The sequence below is a fragment of the Salvia splendens genome, chromosome 4 (genome assembly GCF_004379255.2).
Source record: "Salvia splendens isolate huo1 chromosome 4, SspV2, whole genome shotgun sequence".
In the NCBI taxonomy this organism is placed as follows: domain Eukaryota; kingdom Viridiplantae; phylum Streptophyta; class Magnoliopsida; order Lamiales; family Lamiaceae; genus Salvia; species Salvia splendens.
In genome coordinates, this window is record NC_056035.1 from 4,337,896 (window position 1) to 4,356,772 (window position 18,877).

Here is an 18,877-nt window from a genome sequence, read left to right on the forward strand (position 1 = left end):
TCCCGATGGACGTCGTCGAAAAGCCGCGGATCTGTGGTGTCCGCAGCGGACGTCCGCATCCGTCTCTCCTACGCCTAATGGCTGACGTCCCGCGTTGACATCCGGCACGCCGGTCCAACGTCAGCCGGGACGTCCGCCGCTGCGGATGCTCTTAAATCTTACCCTTAAGACTTTCATTTCAATAGGAAAACTTTTAAAAATGTTTAAATACTCCCTTCGTCCTACTCAAAATGCTTACATTCTTGACATATGATTTTAGAAGGAATTTCTAGGTAGAGTAAATAGAGAGAAAAATATAATTAAATATTTTAATAAGGAGAAATAGATTTATAGTATATAAATATGGAACGTGAATATCTTAATTGAGACAAATTAAAAAGAAAAGGTTGATATCTTGAATGGAACGGAGAGAGATGAATTGATAATAAAAAAAAAGTAATGGAAAATTAATACACAAGAGAAAGAAATAAGTTCGACAAAAATACTTACTACTATAAATCAGTTACAAGGATTTTAGAGCATCTCCAATGGCGGACGTCCGGTCGGACGTGCGCGACGGGCGACCGGGACGTCCGCCATTATGGCAGGGGAGGTCGGATACGGACGTCCCGTGAGGACGTCGGGTGTCCTCGGACGTCGGCGCGACGGGCGGGCGGACGTCCGCCATTGTGGCGTGGGTCGGACGTCCGATTTTTATTTTTTTTAATTTTTTTTAAACTCTATATATACGGCTCGTTGAAATTTATTACTATGTAATTTTTTTTCAAATCATGTATGTTTTTTTTAAATGAAGTTGTTAATTTTTCCCGTTCGTATTCGTATTGAAATTTTATTTCCGTAAACGTAAATTGTTTTATTTGTGAATTTGTGATTTTTTTTATTGCGGGATGTAATGCCCCAAAATCCACCTTAGACGGAAAAATGAATTTTTGGTGATGTAAATCGCCGAAATTAGGATTTTGGGGATTAATTCAAAATAAATAACAAAATAAATTTTGATATTCAATAAATCATGGAATAATGAAATATAAGTCTTAAATAAGTGTTAGAAAAGATATGTGAGCAAAGAATTGAGTTTTAGGGAGTTTTGGTACGTTCTTGAGAAAAGTCGTCGATTAAGGCTGTTCGATGACTAAATTGGGAAATTCTTAGGATTTGTGTAGTATCCTGGATTGTAGGGCTTATCAAAATGTCTAGATATGTGAAGTGAATTAGTAGTTAAGTCGGACCCTTTGTTAGAAAATTTAGACGAGAAGTCGTTCAACCGATTATCGACAATTTTCGTTGCCCACGTAAAATCGTAAATCAAAATTTCAGGCTAATAATTTTATAAATTATGGAAAATGACCTAAAATGTATGTAAATAATATGAGGAGTTGATTTGGGAAGTTTGAAGGTAATTAAAATTTTTATCGCCGATTATTTCAGTTTTTAGCGAAAACGATCGGCGAAACTTTTGAAGATATAGACGGGAATAATTTTACCTTAAACTAGAATTTAAATGCTAAATGATGATATAAAGAGTTCCTAAATGTGATATCATATGATAGGGCAATAAAATGTTACAAGATAATTAATTTATTTAAAAACTAACTAAATAATTTAATAATAAATAGAATCCTCTAGAAGGAAATTATGTTTATCATCAACTCCAAAACCCCATTCCAGCCATATACACGTCCTTCCCCTCTCCATTGAAGACCAGAAGCTTAAGCTTTTTCATTTCCAATTATTTGTCATTTAATCGGTAAATCGATCGGGTAATCTTGTATCCGCCAACAAATCAAGGTAGCCCTTTCTTCCTATCCTATTTTTATACCTTGAACTTGAGTATATGTTGTTGTTGAAGGGCTGAAATTTCATTCACTCGGGGGTAGGAAAAACTAACCGATTAAATTTCGATATATTGACGTTTACGCGATCATAGGCCTTCATTTGTCGTTGTTTGATATTCGAATTAGAAGTTTGATTACATGGATGTGAATTTGGATGAATATTGAACAGGGGAAGAGCTGAATTGATGATATTTGATGTGGGATGGTTGGGTTTGAGATAAAAGCTAGAGAAGAATCAAACTCTCTAATCTGCCGCCTCCTAGTTTGAACTATTAAGCATGTTAAGAAATGTGAAAACTTTGGTTTAACAATTTTAAAAATAACTATATTTAGTCTTGAGTCCCCCTGAATTTTATGGAGAATTTAGAAGTTCATTTACTGTATGTATAAATTGTTAAGACAATACCGCCGGAAACTGTCAAAATTGTGGTAAATTGCCATATTTTAGTATGTTTTATCCGAATTATTCAGGGCATTTAAAGTCGATGAAAACTTGATTTCATGATTTCTAAATTAACTATAGGGTGTCTTGTTGTTCTCTGGATTTTGTGACTAATTAAAGAGTATAAATACTATTTATAAAAATTGTGTAGAAAAGGTTGCCAGAAACTGTTCGATTTTGTTAGTCCCTGGTAAAAGGAGAATATCTCTCAAACCATTAAGAATTTTTTAATGAATCTTGTTGGATTATAAACTATACTTCTTTGGGTATTTAAAAATATTAGGTCAAGCCTCTAAATCCTTCCGAATGAATATAGAATTATTATGACGAATCAGTCCAGTGCAGTTGTATATTAGAAAGTTAAAGAATAAGAGGATATTAAGTTAATATAGCAAATGAATTTATTTTGATGATTTAATGATGAAAACATGATCATGGGTAAATATGAGTTATTAATTGGTACGCTATTCATACTATGCATAAAGCGAATGAGCATATAGTGCGTTTTGATCACAAAGAAGTGGATTTAGAGGGTAGAGAAGTGTCAAGGTGAAATAGGCTTATGTTCATAAGCCTGCGAGGTAGCGTATCCTCTCTATGGTTTTCGATTCTTTTGGTTGAGATGATGTGTGCTATAATGTGATTATATGTGAGATGTTATTAAATAATGTGCTTAAATATGTTTATAATTTAATATGTGGATTGTTGATTGATTTGATAATGAAATATGTGAAAAGAGTATATGTTGAGGTGACGGAAATAAATGTGATTAAATGTGATGAGGTCTGATTTGTCTGTCTGTGTTGATGTTTTATTATCTTAGTAGATTATGAGTAATTATGTGATAAAAGACTTATGAAGTAAAACATGAAAATATGATTGTGACTGTAGATAATGTGGAAATGAAGAATATGGTTGTGACGGTAGATAATGTGGAAATGAGCATTAAGGAGATATGATAAATGATATATGTTGATGAGATGTATACAAATATGGTTTAATATGGTGATGCTTGATCTATCTATCTATCTATATGTGATGAGGTATGATCTGTCTGTGTTGTTGGGAATCTGGGATAGTTTTGAGAATGTCGAAATTTAATCTATAAATTCGATATGATATGGTGTGAAAATAAGTTGTTGATGTGTTATATTAGAAATAGTTGAGAATATGTATTGAGATGAAAATGAGTAGATTTAATTGTGTTTACGCCCCGTGCTTGAGTGTGTTCTGTGGGTACAATTGGCATGCCATAGGACAGCAGCGCTGCATTATATGTGATCACTCGTCTTCTGGATAACCGAAGCGAGGATCGTCTGCTATCTGATCTGTCTGATATACACCCTACGGGTGGTTTGTTCCCGGGATTATCTGTCTGCACCCCAAATGGGTGGTCTGATCATCTGTCTGCACCCTAAATGGGTGGTCTGTGCGGAGTCCTCTCAAGGACAAAATCCGCTTCTGTGTTTGATTCTGATTCTGATTCTGATCTGATCCGCGTACCCTAGTCTGTCACTAAGCACATTAAGGGGCCATGCGTGAAATTATGTGTTAGTGTTGATCAAAATATTCGTGATGATATATGTGACAATACATGTATGATAATATATGAGTTATAATGTGAGATTATGTGAAACATCTGTTGTAGTTTGATATGATAATATCTTATACGTGAAGACAAATTCTGTTACATGGTTCTGTTGAGAGTTTTGATATAAATATTAAAAATCTGAGACTTGTAGACATAATTTATGACATATGTGAAGTTTTGTATTATTATACCTTTCTGATGACATAGTTTGGAAATTTGAAGTCGTGGACGAAGATTTGACTACTGGTACGGGTATGTTAATACGTGTGATGACGTCTGTGATATGTCTGTGTTGATGTGTGGATATCATGTGGAACACTTGACATTTCATATGAATATCTGATGACTTCTTAATGAGAATCTGTTATCTGTGATCTGTGATATATAATAAGATAAGATGAAATAATATCTGACGACTTTTGAATAAGAATCTGTAATCTGTGATCTGTGATATATGATAAGATAAGATAAGATAATATCTGACGACTTCTGAATAAAGGATCTGTGATATGTGATTTGTGAAATATGATATATGATATGATTGTTGATCGAATCTCACGCGGAAGAAATAATATATGATGATATGTGAAATATCTGAAGAGACATAAGTAAGAATATATGAAAAAGTTGTATGACGAAAATACAGATAAGTTTGATATAGTGAGATTGTAAGTAATTTTTGGAAATTTGTGAAATTAAAATGAAAACCAGCAAAAGATTAAAAAGGAAATAATGTAGTTACTATTGTCTTAGCTGAGAGGGTTGGATTCTGTAGTTTGGATATTGCTACTGGGCTTTCGAGCTCACTCCCCCTTTTTTTTCCCCCTGCAGGTTAGAGTTGATATTGTGTCATTGGTGTTGAGCAGTTTTGCATCTTTGGCGGGTCACTGGTGGTCAACTTAGTTTAGTAGTCGTGGCATGTTGTGTAATAGTTTAATCTTTAACTTTCCGCTGGATAAATGTTATGTATTTAAATGTAATAGATTTTTATTATGCTTTTAAGCTAAAAAGAAAAAGGAAAATTTCAGCACGGGTTTTCGATACTGAAACGTGACATCACGTATTCGGTTGGTTTACCTACCGGGTAAGGGGTGTTACAAGTTTTGGTATCAGAGCCTAGGTTTAGGCGGTTCTGGATAAAAGTGAGTCAATAAAATGTGTAGAAACATGCCACATAGGAGTAAATGTTTGTTAGTACCAGTGACTCGATGCAGCTGCCTAGGTCTAAAGTGGAAAGAAGTTAACAAAGTACGGGACATAGTTTCCCGTGTGACCGAGAAAGATGTTATATGGGACTGGCCACCCCATATAGCTCGAATATCGGTAGCGTCAGTGTGTGTAAAAGACTTTAAAAAAAAAAGTGCAGGGAGGATGTGTCTGAAACTGTTGTTGAAAAGTGTGTTCTAATGTAAGAATTGAGATTAGCTTCAATTATAGTATTCGATAATATGTCGAAATAAGATGTTGGTTATAGGGAAAATGATATGATCTGAATCTGTGTGCCCTTGAATGGATTGTATGAGCGCTCAAGATCGGGCTATATGATGTGAATGGAAGTATGAATTCTGTATGTATTATATGTCTACTCAAAATTGGGCAATAGGAAATATGATGTGATGTGATATAAGATATGTGATACAAAAGGTGATCTGATTAGAATGTGAACTCCGTAAGAACTATGTGTGCGCTCGAAGACGAGCTAAGTGAATATGGAAATTTAAATGAAGATTTAGATATGAAATGGAATTTGAAAATGAGTGTGGTATTTGACATTTATGCAAATTGTGTTAATAATTGATGTGTGCTGAGAAATGACAATAAATATGGTATTTGGTGATAATGTGAACTGTTGTTGATTATTTGGGAGATATTTGAACTTTGTTGTGGATGATTAATTTGTCTGGATGCTTTGTGTTTGAATTTGAATCCTGTTGGTTTTTGGGCATGCTCCATTTTAGGGGGGATGCTGCCCATTTTGTTAGAAACTAATTGAATAAATCAACTACGGAATTATAATAACAAGAGATGATGACTATAATAGAAACAATATGCAATATGTGGTGAATCAAGGTGGAAGTATGTAGTATGATAAAGGGTATGTAAATTGATATGATATAAGAGGACAACATGAATAAGTTAAAAATGAACTAGAATGGTGTACGAGATAAATGAGTAATAAAAATGGTAGCATTGTCATGTGAATGCGAATGGGGAATCTGAATGTGAAAATGCTGATTATGTGATTTTATATGCTATTTGATGAATGATTGTTGGAATATGAGCTATGAATTTCACATTGGAACTTATGCTGAAATCTGTCAGATAATAAAATGTAAAGAAGTATGCGATATAATTTGATAATTATGCTTATGTATATTATTGAATCTGTGACATGATGGAACTAATAATCTTAATATGATATATTAGGGTGAAATATGAACTTATGTGTCATTATATGTGAAAGGTGGATTATGTGATTTTAAGTATGATTTTGTGGCTTGATGCGGAAAATGAGGATACGCTACGAATAGGAAATGACTTAATGCCATGAAATGACATAAGAGAAACCATGACGCTTCAGGAGTAAGAAAATTCGATGGAATTTCGAGGACGAAATTCTTTTTAGGGGGGATGAGTTGTAATGCCCCAAAATCCACCTTAGACGGAAAAATGAATTTTTGGTGATGTAAATCGCCGAAATTAGGATTTTGGGGATTAATTCAAAATAAATAACAAAATAAATTTTGATATTCAATAAATCATGGAATAATGAAATATAAGTCTTAAATAAGTGTTAGAAAAGATATGTGAGCAAAGAATTGAGTTTTAGGGAGTTTTGGTACGTTCTTGAGAAAAGTCGTCGATTAAGGCTGTTCGATGACTAAATTGGGAAATTCTTAGGATTTGTGTAGTATCCTGGATTGTAGGGCTTATCAAAATGTCTAGATATGTGAAGTGAATTAGTAGTTAAGTCGGACCCTTTGTTAGAAAATTTAGACGAGAAGTCGTTCAACCGATTATCGACAATTTTCGTTGCCCACGTAAAATCGTAAATCAAAATTTCAGGCTAATAATTTTATAAATTATGGAAAATGACCTAAAATGTATGTAAATAATATGAGGAGTTGATTTGGGAAGTTTGAAGGTAATTAAAATTTTTATCGCCGATTATTTCAGTTTTTAGCGAAAACGATCGGCGAAACTTTTGAAGATATAGACGGGAATAATTTTACCTTAAACTAGAATTTAAATGCTAAATGATGATATAAAGAGTTCCTAAATGTGATATCATATGATAGGGCAATAAAATGTTACAAGATAATTAATTTATTTAAAAACTAACTAAATAATTTAATAATAAATAGAATCCTCTAGAAGGAAATTATGTTTATCATCAACTCCAAAACCCCATTCCAGCCATATACACGTCCTTCCCCTCTCCATTGAAGACCAGAAGCTTAAGCTTTTTCATTTCCAATTATTTGTCATTTAATCGGTAAATCGATCGGGTAATCTTGTATCCGCCAACAAATCAAGGTAGCCCTTTCTTCCTATCCTATTTTTATACCTTGAACTTGAGTATATGTTGTTGTTGAAGGGCTGAAATTTCATTCACTCGGGGGTAGGAAAAACTAACCGATTAAATTTCGATATATTGACGTTTACGCGATCATAGGCCTTCATTTGTCGTTGTTTGATATTCGAATTAGAAGTTTGATTACATGGATGTGAATTTGGATGAATATTGAACAGGGGAAGAGCTGAATTGATGATATTTGATGTGGGATGGTTGGGTTTGAGATAAAAGCTAGAGAAGAATCAAACTCTCTAATCTGCCGCCTCCTAGTTTGAACTATTAAGCATGTTAAGAAATGTGAAAACTTTGGTTTAACAATTTTAAAAATAACTATATTTAGTCTTGAGTCCCCCTGAATTTTATGGAGAATTTAGAAGTTCATTTACTGTATGTATAAATTGTTAAGACAATACCGCCGGAAACTGTCAAAATTGTGGTAAATTGCCATATTTTAGTATGTTTTATCCGAATTATTCAGGGCATTTAAAGTCGATGAAAACTTGATTTCATGATTTCTAAATTAACTATAGGGTGTCTTGTTGTTCTCTGGATTTTGTGACTAATTAAAGAGTATAAATACTATTTATAAAAATTGTGTAGAAAAGGTTGCCAGAAACTGTTCGATTTTGTTAGTCCCTGGTAAAAGGAGAATATCTCTCAAACCATTAAGAATTTTTTAATGAATCTTGTTGGATTATAAACTATACTTCTTTGGGTATTTAAAAATATTAGGTCAAGCCTCTAAATCCTTCCGAATGAATATAGAATTATTATGACGAATCAGTCCAGTGCAGTTGTATATTAGAAAGTTAAAGAATAAGAGGATATTAAGTTAATATAGCAAATGAATTTATTTTGATGATTTAATGATGAAAACATGATCATGGGTAAATATGAGTTATTAATTGGTACGCTATTCATACTATGCATAAAGCGAATGAGCATATAGTGCGTTTTGATCACAAAGAAGTGGATTTAGAGGGTAGAGAAGTGTCAAGGTGAAATAGGCTTATGTTCATAAGCCTGCGAGGTAGCGTATCCTCTCTATGGTTTTCGATTCTTTTGGTTGAGATGATGTGTGCTATAATGTGATTATATGTGAGATGTTATTAAATAATGTGCTTAAATATGTTTATAATTTAATATGTGGATTGTTGATTGATTTGATAATGAAATATGTGAAAAGAGTATATGTTGAGGTGACGGAAATAAATGTGATTAAATGTGATGAGGTCTGATTTGTCTGTCTGTGTTGATGTTTTATTATCTTAGTAGATTATGAGTAATTATGTGATAAAAGACTTATGAAGTAAAACATGAAAATATGATTGTGACTGTAGATAATGTGGAAATGAAGAATATGGTTGTGACGGTAGATAATGTGGAAATGAGCATTAAGGAGATATGATAAATGATATATGTTGATGAGATGTATACAAATATGGTTTAATATGGTGATGCTTGATCTATCTATCTATCTATATGTGATGAGGTATGATCTGTCTGTGTTGTTGGGAATCTGGGATAGTTTTGAGAATGTCGAAATTTAATCTATAAATTCGATATGATATGGTGTGAAAATAAGTTGTTGATGTGTTATATTAGAAATAGTTGAGAATATGTATTGAGATGAAAATGAGTAGATTTAATTGTGTTTACGCCCCGTGCTTGAGTGTGTTCTGTGGGTACAATTGGCATGCCATAGGACAGCAGCGCTGCATTATATGTGATCACTCGTCTTCTGGATAACCGAAGCGAGGATCGTCTGCTATCTGATCTGTCTGATATACACCCTACGGGTGGTTTGTTCCCGGGATTATCTGTCTGCACCCCAAATGGGTGGTCTGATCATCTGTCTGCACCCTAAATGGGTGGTCTGTGCGGAGTCCTCTCAAGGACAAAATCCGCTTCTGTGTTTGATTCTGATTCTGATTCTGATCTGATCCGCGTACCCTAGTCTGTCACTAAGCACATTAAGGGGCCATGCGTGAAATTATGTGTTAGTGTTGATCAAAATATTCGTGATGATATATGTGACAATACATGTATGATAATATATGAGTTATAATGTGAGATTATGTGAAACATCTGTTGTAGTTTGATATGATAATATCTTATACGTGAAGACAAATTCTGTTACATGGTTCTGTTGAGAGTTTTGATATAAATATTAAAAATCTGAGACTTGTAGACATAATTTATGACATATGTGAAGTTTTGTATTATTATACCTTTCTGATGACATAGTTTGGAAATTTGAAGTCGTGGACGAAGATTTGACTACTGGTACGGGTATGTTAATACGTGTGATGACGTCTGTGATATGTCTGTGTTGATGTGTGGATATCATGTGGAACACTTGACATTTCATATGAATATCTGATGACTTCTTAATGAGAATCTGTTATCTGTGATCTGTGATATATAATAAGATAAGATGAAATAATATCTGACGACTTTTGAATAAGAATCTGTAATCTGTGATCTGTGATATATGATAAGATAAGATAAGATAATATCTGACGACTTCTGAATAAAGGATCTGTGATATGTGATTTGTGAAATATGATATATGATATGATTGTTGATCGAATCTCACGCGGAAGAAATAATATATGATGATATGTGAAATATCTGAAGAGACATAAGTAAGAATATATGAAAAAGTTGTATGACGAAAATACAGATAAGTTTGATATAGTGAGATTGTAAGTAATTTTTGGAAATTTGTGAAATTAAAATGAAAACCAGCAAAAGATTAAAAAGGAAATAATGTAGTTACTATTGTCTTAGCTGAGAGGGTTGGATTCTGTAGTTTGGATATTGCTACTGGGCTTTCGAGCTCACTCCCCCTTTTTTTTCCCCCTGCAGGTTAGAGTTGATATTGTGTCATTGGTGTTGAGCAGTTTTGCATCTTTGGCGGGTCACTGGTGGTCAACTTAGTTTAGTAGTCGTGGCATGTTGTGTAATAGTTTAATCTTTAACTTTCCGCTGGATAAATGTTATGTATTTAAATGTAATAGATTTTTATTATGCTTTTAAGCTAAAAAGAAAAAGGAAAATTTCAGCACGGGTTTTCGATACTGAAACGTGACATCACGTATTCGGTTGGTTTACCTACCGGGTAAGGGGTGTTACACGGGAAGTCCTAGTGGGAAGGGCGATGGGAAGGGCGGATTGTGAAGGGGATGTCCTAGTGACGTGGCAGTGGGATGAGAAGTCCTAGTGACGTGGCGGGAGGTGTTTTCGGGATATCCTAGTGGATGTCCGAGTGGGACATCCGCCCACTGGAGATGCTCTTTTGGAGTGCAATTTTTAAAATTTTCCTTTTAAGACCAAAATGTTGAAAAATTGAAGATGAAGAGAGGCTGAAATTGATGAGAGGAAAAAAATGTCTCTCGAAAAAACAATGAGTGCCACTGTGCAAGATTAGTTTAGGAAGGAGAATAAGAAGATTGTAAAAATCAAATTACTCCACTAGTAGTTTTATATACTATTATTTCTATATAAGAAAATATAAATTTGGAACTCTTATTGGTATTTTTTTCTTTATTGGTAATAGTGTAAGGCCATCCACAACGCTGTTCCTATACCGTTCCTTAAACTACTATTTGAGGGCCCTACTGTACTTTTTTACTCCATTCCTTAACTAAGGAACGGAACCTGCAACCCACCGTTCCTTAACCGTTCCTTAAATTACTATTCATTCAATTTCATTTTTTTTATTTCCAACCCAATTCAATTTAAATAAACACACTTTATTAAAAAACAAACACACTTTATTAAAAAACACACAACATTAAAAAAATTACAACTTAAACTTAAAAAAATAAAAAGCACACAATTAAAATCCTAAAAAAATAAAAGTACACAATTTTAATAATTTCATCCGCCAAAATTTGCCCAAATGTGCTCAATTAGATCATGTTGGAGTTGGGTGTGAGCACTAGAGTCGCGTGTCCTTGCACGAATAGATAACCGTTCTTGTATAGACGGATGCGCTCCACTTCGAGGCGGGCTACTTGCGGTTGAGCTTCCGGGGGATTCGTCGTCGAACCAATTTCCCACCTCGGGTCCTTCGTCTTGGACAATCATGTTGTGCAAGATTATGCACGTATACATGATGTCGACCATGTTTTCCATGAACCACGTACGAGCCGGAGCTTTGATGATGTTGAAGCGCGCTTGGAGAACCCCGAACGCCCTCTCCACATCCTTGCGAGCAGCCTCCTGCTTCTGCGCAAAAAGAGCCTGCTTTGGGTTCGCAGACCCACTGCACGTCTTCACGAAGGTAGGCCACTTCGGGTAGATGCCATCGGCGAGATAGTACCCCATTTTATAAAGCCGGTTGTTGGCGACGAAGTTGATGGCCGGCGCTTTACCATCCAAAACTTCGGTCAAGAGTTCGGACTGGTGGAGCACGTTTACGTCGTTGTTCGACCCGGGGACCCCGAAGTACGCGTGCCAGATCCAAAGGCGGTAGTCGGCAACGGCCTCAAGTATAACGGTTGGGTGGGTGCCTTTGTGGCCGCTCGTGTAGGACCCCTTCCACGCCACCGGGCAATTCTTCCATTGCCAGTGCATGCAATCGACGCTGCCGAGCATCCCAGGGAATCCGTGCACTGTTTCATGAAGGTCGAGCATGAACTGACAATGGGTCGTGCTTGGCCTCCGGAGAAATTCGTCGGTGAAGGCTGCCCGGACGCCTTTGCAGAATTTGAGCAAGCACATTCGCCCAGTGCTGTCTCCGATGTGGAGGTATTCGTCGAACATGTCGGCCGTTTGTCCAGTGGCAAGCTGGCGGATTGCTGCAGTACATTTCTGCAGCGTCGTGTGGCTGGGACGGCCGACCGCGTCGTACCCTTCCTGGAAGAACTCTTCCCGGGCTGCCAAAGTATTCGCGATGTGGAGAAATAAAGGTTTCCCCATGCGGAAACGGCGACGGAAGTACGTATCTCCACAAACCGGGTTATCGCAGAAGTAGTCGCGTACTAACCTTGCAGCGGCTTCCTCCCGGTTACGATGGATGTACGTACGAGAGCGTCGTTGGGGCGGCGCGGCTTCTTCGGCCTCCCGTCGTCGATCTTCTTCAAGTGATTGTTGCAATATTTGACGCATTTGTTCAAAAGGATCCATTAGTTTGATTAAATTTGGGAGAAGGAAACGAGAGTTGATTTGAGATGAAATTGGGGTGGAAATAGAGAGGAATAGATGTGTGTTTGTGATTGAAATGAGTATGAAATATGAGTATTTATAGAGTAAATAAATAAATAAATAATAAATAAAAAATATATAAAACGGATATAAAAAAACGGTCACATTACCGTTGCAAAAAAAAATTATTAAATTCGTATTTTTTTTAAAAAAAATTGTATTATTGCGTCACCGGGACGAAGACCACTCGCGGGGCAGCGAGTGGGCTTCACGCGTCGAATGGGAGGCCGCCACGTCGCCTAGGCGCATGGCGGAACGTTTCGTTCCGCGTTCCTCCGGAACGGAACGCGGCACGGCATAGGAATGGGGGCGGCACGGAATGGCGATGGAACGCACGCTGCAACGCGTGGCGCCGCGGAACCGTTCCGCCGGAACGGCATAGGAACCGCAACGGCACAGCCGCACAGCGTTGCGGGTGCGTTGCGGGTGCCCTAATGTAACTATGTAAGACTAGTCACTAGCCTAGAATTACTATTCTCAACACCCCTTAAAATCAAATGAATTTCGAAGAATTAGAGACCATTTTAAAAGTTGAATCAATTTAATCTTGAATAATCCGACACACTCTAAAATTAGCATAAAAAATTAATTGGAAACATTGCGAATACGAAATATTTCATTCTCAATGCATACGCGATACACACTATAATCTTTGCAGTTTTATTTTCAACCAACGATTTTATAAAATTTATTATAATCACACCGGAAAAAGATCGGATCATGGTACAAATATTGACAAAAAAGGGAAAAAAAATATATAGGCGACGTGGCGGAACGTTTCGTTCCGCGTTCCTCCGGAATGGAACGCGGCACGGCATAGGAACGGGGGCGGCACGGAATGGCGACGGAACGCACGCTGCAACTCGTGCCGACGCGGAACCGTTCCGCCGGAACGGCATAGGAACCGCAACGGCACAGCGTTGCGGGTGCCATAATGTAACTATGTAAGACTAGTCACTAGCCTAGAATTACTATTCTCAACACCCCCTTAAAATCAAATGAATTTCGAAGAATTAGAGACCATTTTAAAAGTTGAATCAATTTAATCTTGAATAATCCGACACACTCTAAAATTAGCATAAAAAATTAATGGGAAACATTGCGAATACGAAATATTTCATTCTCAATGCATACGCGATACACACTATAATCTTTGCAGTTTTATTTTCAACCAACGATTTTATAAAATTTATTATAATCACACCGGAAAAAGATCGGATCATGGTACAAATATTGACAAAAAAGGGAAAAAAATTATTACTATTAAAAAATATTAACCAGAAGATGACATCATGACAAATTGCACATAACATAATTAGGATAAATAATACAACTGTACCCCCAAATTTTTTAATACTATTATACATATCCTTTATTTTTATATATATCCTTTATTTTTGTTAATTATATATTGATATTGTACCCCTAAATATTTGGGAAAAAATTATTAATATACTATTACTATATCAGAAGAGAAAGAATGGAAATAAAAATGACATAAAGGTAAAAAAAAGAGATCAAATTCGAAAGATATTCGGATTTAAATTAAATTTGTTGAAGGAAATAAATACATAAGGTAAAAAAATTGAAATTAAAAAATCAAGCCCTATTAATTTCACCCAAATTAAAACCTCCAGATTCGATTTATTTCCTTGACAAAAGCTTTCTCCTCCGAGTCGCCACTTTGACTGCGTGCAGTGCAGCGTCCGTCGTCTCAGGTCTGCTTCAATCGCCGAGTCGCCAGTTGAGTACTTGAGAATTTGTACTCTCTCGCCTCCTCGGTTCTCCAAAGACGGGAGAGATACCACAAACTTATCTACTTTGAAAAGGTTAGTAAATTAATGGGTATTAAAGAGGGTGAATTTATTAAATTGTTTCATATCAATTCCAGTTTCCAAGAAAAATTGATGCAAATACAATTATATAGAGTAGTTCAATAATTTCAAATTATTTGAGAATTGAAGGGAATGAACAACCGTGATTTACTATATAAGAATGTAAATTCTCAATTCATTATTATTTTAGAGAGTAGAATATTAGAATTTACTATAATACAGTTTCAATTTAAAGCTCAATTGTATTGTTTTGTAATGTTAATATTTGTGCTTCAATTATTTATAATTTTAGTTTATAATGATTTTGAATATATTTACAGAAAATTAAAAATAATGAGAAAACAATTCGATCTTAGACAATTTATCTCCAAAAAGATAATCATGTAAGCTCTTCGGCTTCTAGCTCTCGAGTTGCAAACCCACCTGCTTCAAACACTCCGCTTCAAGCACTCGTGCTTTAATTGATAATGTGTCTTCTTCAAATGAGTGATCAATCTTTGAATGGTTGTTTGATCACTTTCATTGAGAAAGATATATTTCTACAAATTTCTGATGACGTTGTAGTCAAACGATTTGAAGAAATGAAGACACAGTCAAAAAATAAACTAGATGTTATGTATTTTCTTTTATATTTTGAATTGTACAGATTTAAAACTAAACATTGTTTCAAAATATTATATCATTTATAGCATTAGTTTTTTTTTCATGTTATATAATTATTTATTGTCTTAAGTCGTACCCCGGATCAAAAATCCTGTATATGCCACTGATTTTACCTTTCGTCACGCATAATTTCATGAATAATTTCTCACTACAATCCACAACTTGTTCTATCCACACTTTTTTGATAATTCTATTTCGAACAATTGAATACGAGTGACGTCAACAAATGTGTCGAATTTTTGTGACTACCCAAATACATATTATTATACACTAATTTCTACATTTTTTTTTCAGCCAAGGGATTTATAAAAATTAGTATAACCACACCTAGAAGATCGGATCATATTATAAATAATGATTGTGCGGTCCACTTTTGACCTTGTAAATATGATATGAGAAAAATAATAGTATGGGAAAAGATAGATGACTGGCTTATAAAAAGGATATATATATATATATATATATATATGCTACTATTAAATAATCGATTATTCATGGCAACTGATAAAGAGTAATGGGCAACCAAATAGTAAGAGTGGACGAGGATAAGAGGAAAGAAATAATGAGTAATACTAGTAGTACTATATAAATATTGATTACCTTTCCTCAATGATTTCCAAAAGAATGCAATAATTAAATGAAAAGGTTCAAATCATGTATCAGTATCACGGTTACAATAATTAAATGTAGGACCAATGTTTTCCATAATTTATGCACACTATGATTTAAGTATATAAGGAAGTTCTTAATACTAATTGTGATTTCACATAGATTTATTTTAATACTCCGATTCAGATATTTGTATGAAGATTTGTATAATGCTAATTGTGATTTCACATTCTACCATTCATAGTATCCTCGATCTCAAACATTGGAATGATTTAATACTGTAATCAATATTAAATATTTGGATTTTATACTACAATTTTGCATTTTGGGAGGTGGTAACCTAATTTTGGCAATATTCAAGAAATTTCAAAATGAGACTACTTGTAAAGGGTAATACCGTAATATTTGAACGGTCAGGAATGACTGCCTAGCTATATAAATATGCCTCGTCATACTACAAAATTTTTCCAGAGGAAACGAAATCATTTTGAAAAGGAAACTGACATTGCGATTCTAGGGTTTCATCTTCGGCCGTTACAATAATTTTTTTTGTGAGTATATTTCTCTACTTGTATATATATTCGATTTTATGTAAGGGTGATAGGATAGATTTGATTAACTCTCATTGTTTATATAATTGTAGGAATTGCATACACAACACTACGTAAATTGTGGTGTTTGAAGCGATTGTTCACGCACAAATTCAAAACCATTTCATGTAAGTATGAGATTTCTAGTTTATTCGGGATTTGATTTGAGCTGTCAACGTTTTGTTATGCCTCAATTTCATGTTTGTCAATTTCGAATTATGTACGCGGTTAAAGTTAATGATAAGAGGTGATGAAAGTTTGTGATTGGTGTGTGTATTATTTCCTGTTTTTTTTCAGATCTAGATGATAGATCTATGAAAATATGCGATTTTTAATGGAATTTCTTAAATAATCTATCTGTAGTCGTGGTTTCCTATCCATTTGCAGTTTGATGTGTACTCATTATATGAATGTGTCCTTTGGATTCGCATTTCAGAAGCATTTGTTTATCTCTTGGGCTGAGATTGTCAATTTAGTAATAGATCTCTATCTGTATTGGTAATACGTTTAAAATATTTTCAAGTGTGATGAAGTATGTTGTTAATACGCTATCGATTAGTTATTGGACATTTGGTGGAAAAAATGAATTGTGATGAATAACATTCATATAATTTATTATCTGTTATTCATCTTTCAGAGTTTACCAAGCTCAAAATATTCATTTTTTTTCATACCTATTATTCTCCTTATGTTTTCGGCCTTCCACGAAAGCTTGGTTGTCATTCTACATGATTGTACACTGTTTCAATCTTTTTATGCCAGCATTTTCTTGTTATTATTCACATTCTCCTTCATTACTCAGTTTTCCCATCTTCTTATTGCATCTTCATCTGGTTATCCTGCAGTTAAGAGTAGATGATATAATGGAGACAAAAGGTGGGAAAAAGAATTCTAGTACTAGTAAATCTTCATTTTACGAAGCTCCCCTCGGATACAGCATTGAAGACGTTCGACCAAACGGTGGCATCAAGAAGTTCAGATCTGCTGCTTACTCGAACGTGAGTATCTTCAACTGCTATCAAGTTTGCTGTCATGTATAGTATTGTTTAATATTGTGAACGCAAACTGAATCATTTTCTCACTTTTTTTTGCAGTGCGCTCGCAAGCCGTCCTGATATTCCTATATTGTTTCCCCACCGCGTCGATTAGACGCTTTACAACTTTTTTTGCAATTAGTTTAGTTTTTTTCCGTACACTCCTTTTCTTCATTCTTGGCTGTCTTCGTTTCTGCTCTCTAGTGGTCTGCTGCTTCTTATTTCAAAATGGCTTTAACTGCTTCTGCAATAGGGTTTGAAGGTTTTGAAAAAAGACTAGAAATCTCATTTTTTGAACCAAGCATCTTTGCTGATCCTGAGGGGAATGGGCTCCGTTCTCTTTCAAAATCCCAAATTGATGAAATTTTACAACCTGCTGAATGCACCATTGTTGATTCATTGTCAAATGAGCATGTCGATTCATATGTCCTCTCTGAGTCCAGCCTTTTCGTTTATCCATATAAGATCATCATCAAGACCTGTGGGACCACGAAATTGCTTCTGTCGATCCCTCCCATACTCAAGCTGGCTGGGCTCCTTTCCCTTTCTGTTCAAGATGTGAAGTACACCCGTGGAAGCTTCATCTTTCCTGGAGCTCAATCATTCCCTCATCGTTCCTTCTCTGAGGAAGTTTCTGTCCTTGATGGCTATTTTGGAAAGCTTGGTTCAAGTGGAAGCAAAGCCTATGTTATGGGAAGTTCTGATAAGCAACAGCAATGGCACATTTATTCTGCTAGTGCCGGGCTCAGCGTAGTTGATAATCCTGTATACACACTTGAGATGTGCATGACTGGGTTAGACAGGGAGAAAGCTGCCGTCTTCTTCAAGAATGAGTCCAATGTTGCAGCTGTAATGACCAACACATCTGGCATAAGAAACATCCTCCCAAAATCACGCATTTGTGACTTTGAGTTCGAGCCATGTGGTTATTCCATGAACTCAATTGAAGGTGATGCTGTGTCAACCATTCATATTACTCCTGAAGATGGCTTCAGTTATGCTAGCTTTGAAGCAGCTGGCTATGACTTGAAAAGTATGAATCTTGGTGCTCTGGTTGAGAGGGTCTTGGCTTGTTTCGAGCCAAAAGAGTTTTCTGTATCTGTGCATGCTCAATATGGCGCTGAGTTGTTTGAGGAGATCTGTTTCCCGGAGTTGAAGTGTTACAATGGTGGAGAGAGAAGCATTGAGGATCTGAGTGCTGGTGGTGCGATCACCTACCAGAAATTTGTGAGGTCTGTATCCTGTGGATCTCCGAGGTCCACTCTGAAATGTTTCAGAGATGAAGATGACGAAGAAGAAGAAGAAAGGGAGTAGTTTGTGTCGTTTTTACTATTCAATAAATGTTTTTGCGATGTTGTTTTTGTGCTTTTGGATTGCTGTCTTTGTTTTCGTACTACTACTACTACTACTACTAGTACTGTCTTGGTATTCTGTTGTTTCAATGACTGAAATTGTTATGGAGTATTTTGTGGGGTTTATTTGTTTTA

The 18,877-nt window shown here is 35.4% G+C and overlaps 1 protein-coding gene and 2 long non-coding RNA genes across 3 annotated transcripts; all 3 read left to right on the forward strand.

The window, feature by feature from the left end:
- The first annotated feature begins 896 nt into the window (after positions 1-896).
- LOC121797993 lies at positions 897-10,515 on the forward strand. The gene is made up of 3 exons (XR_006049995.1): positions 897-1,788; positions 4,700-7,405; positions 10,317-10,515. It is a non-coding gene; the product is annotated as an uncharacterized LOC121797993 (long non-coding RNA).
- A 5,698-nt stretch (positions 10,516-16,213) lies between these two features.
- LOC121801169 lies at positions 16,214-17,223 on the forward strand. Its single transcript, XR_006050551.1, has 3 exons — positions 16,214-16,317; positions 16,410-16,484; positions 17,202-17,223. It is a non-coding gene; the product is annotated as an uncharacterized LOC121801169 (long non-coding RNA).
- Positions 17,224-17,468: 245 nt separating this feature from the next.
- On the forward strand, positions 17,469-18,877 carry LOC121801168 (S-adenosylmethionine decarboxylase proenzyme-like). The gene has a single exon (XM_042200613.1). The coding sequence runs from the start codon at positions 17,619-17,621 to the stop codon at positions 18,702-18,704; it is 1,086 nt and encodes a 361-aa protein (XP_042056547.1). The 5' UTR covers positions 17,469-17,618; the 3' UTR covers positions 18,705-18,877.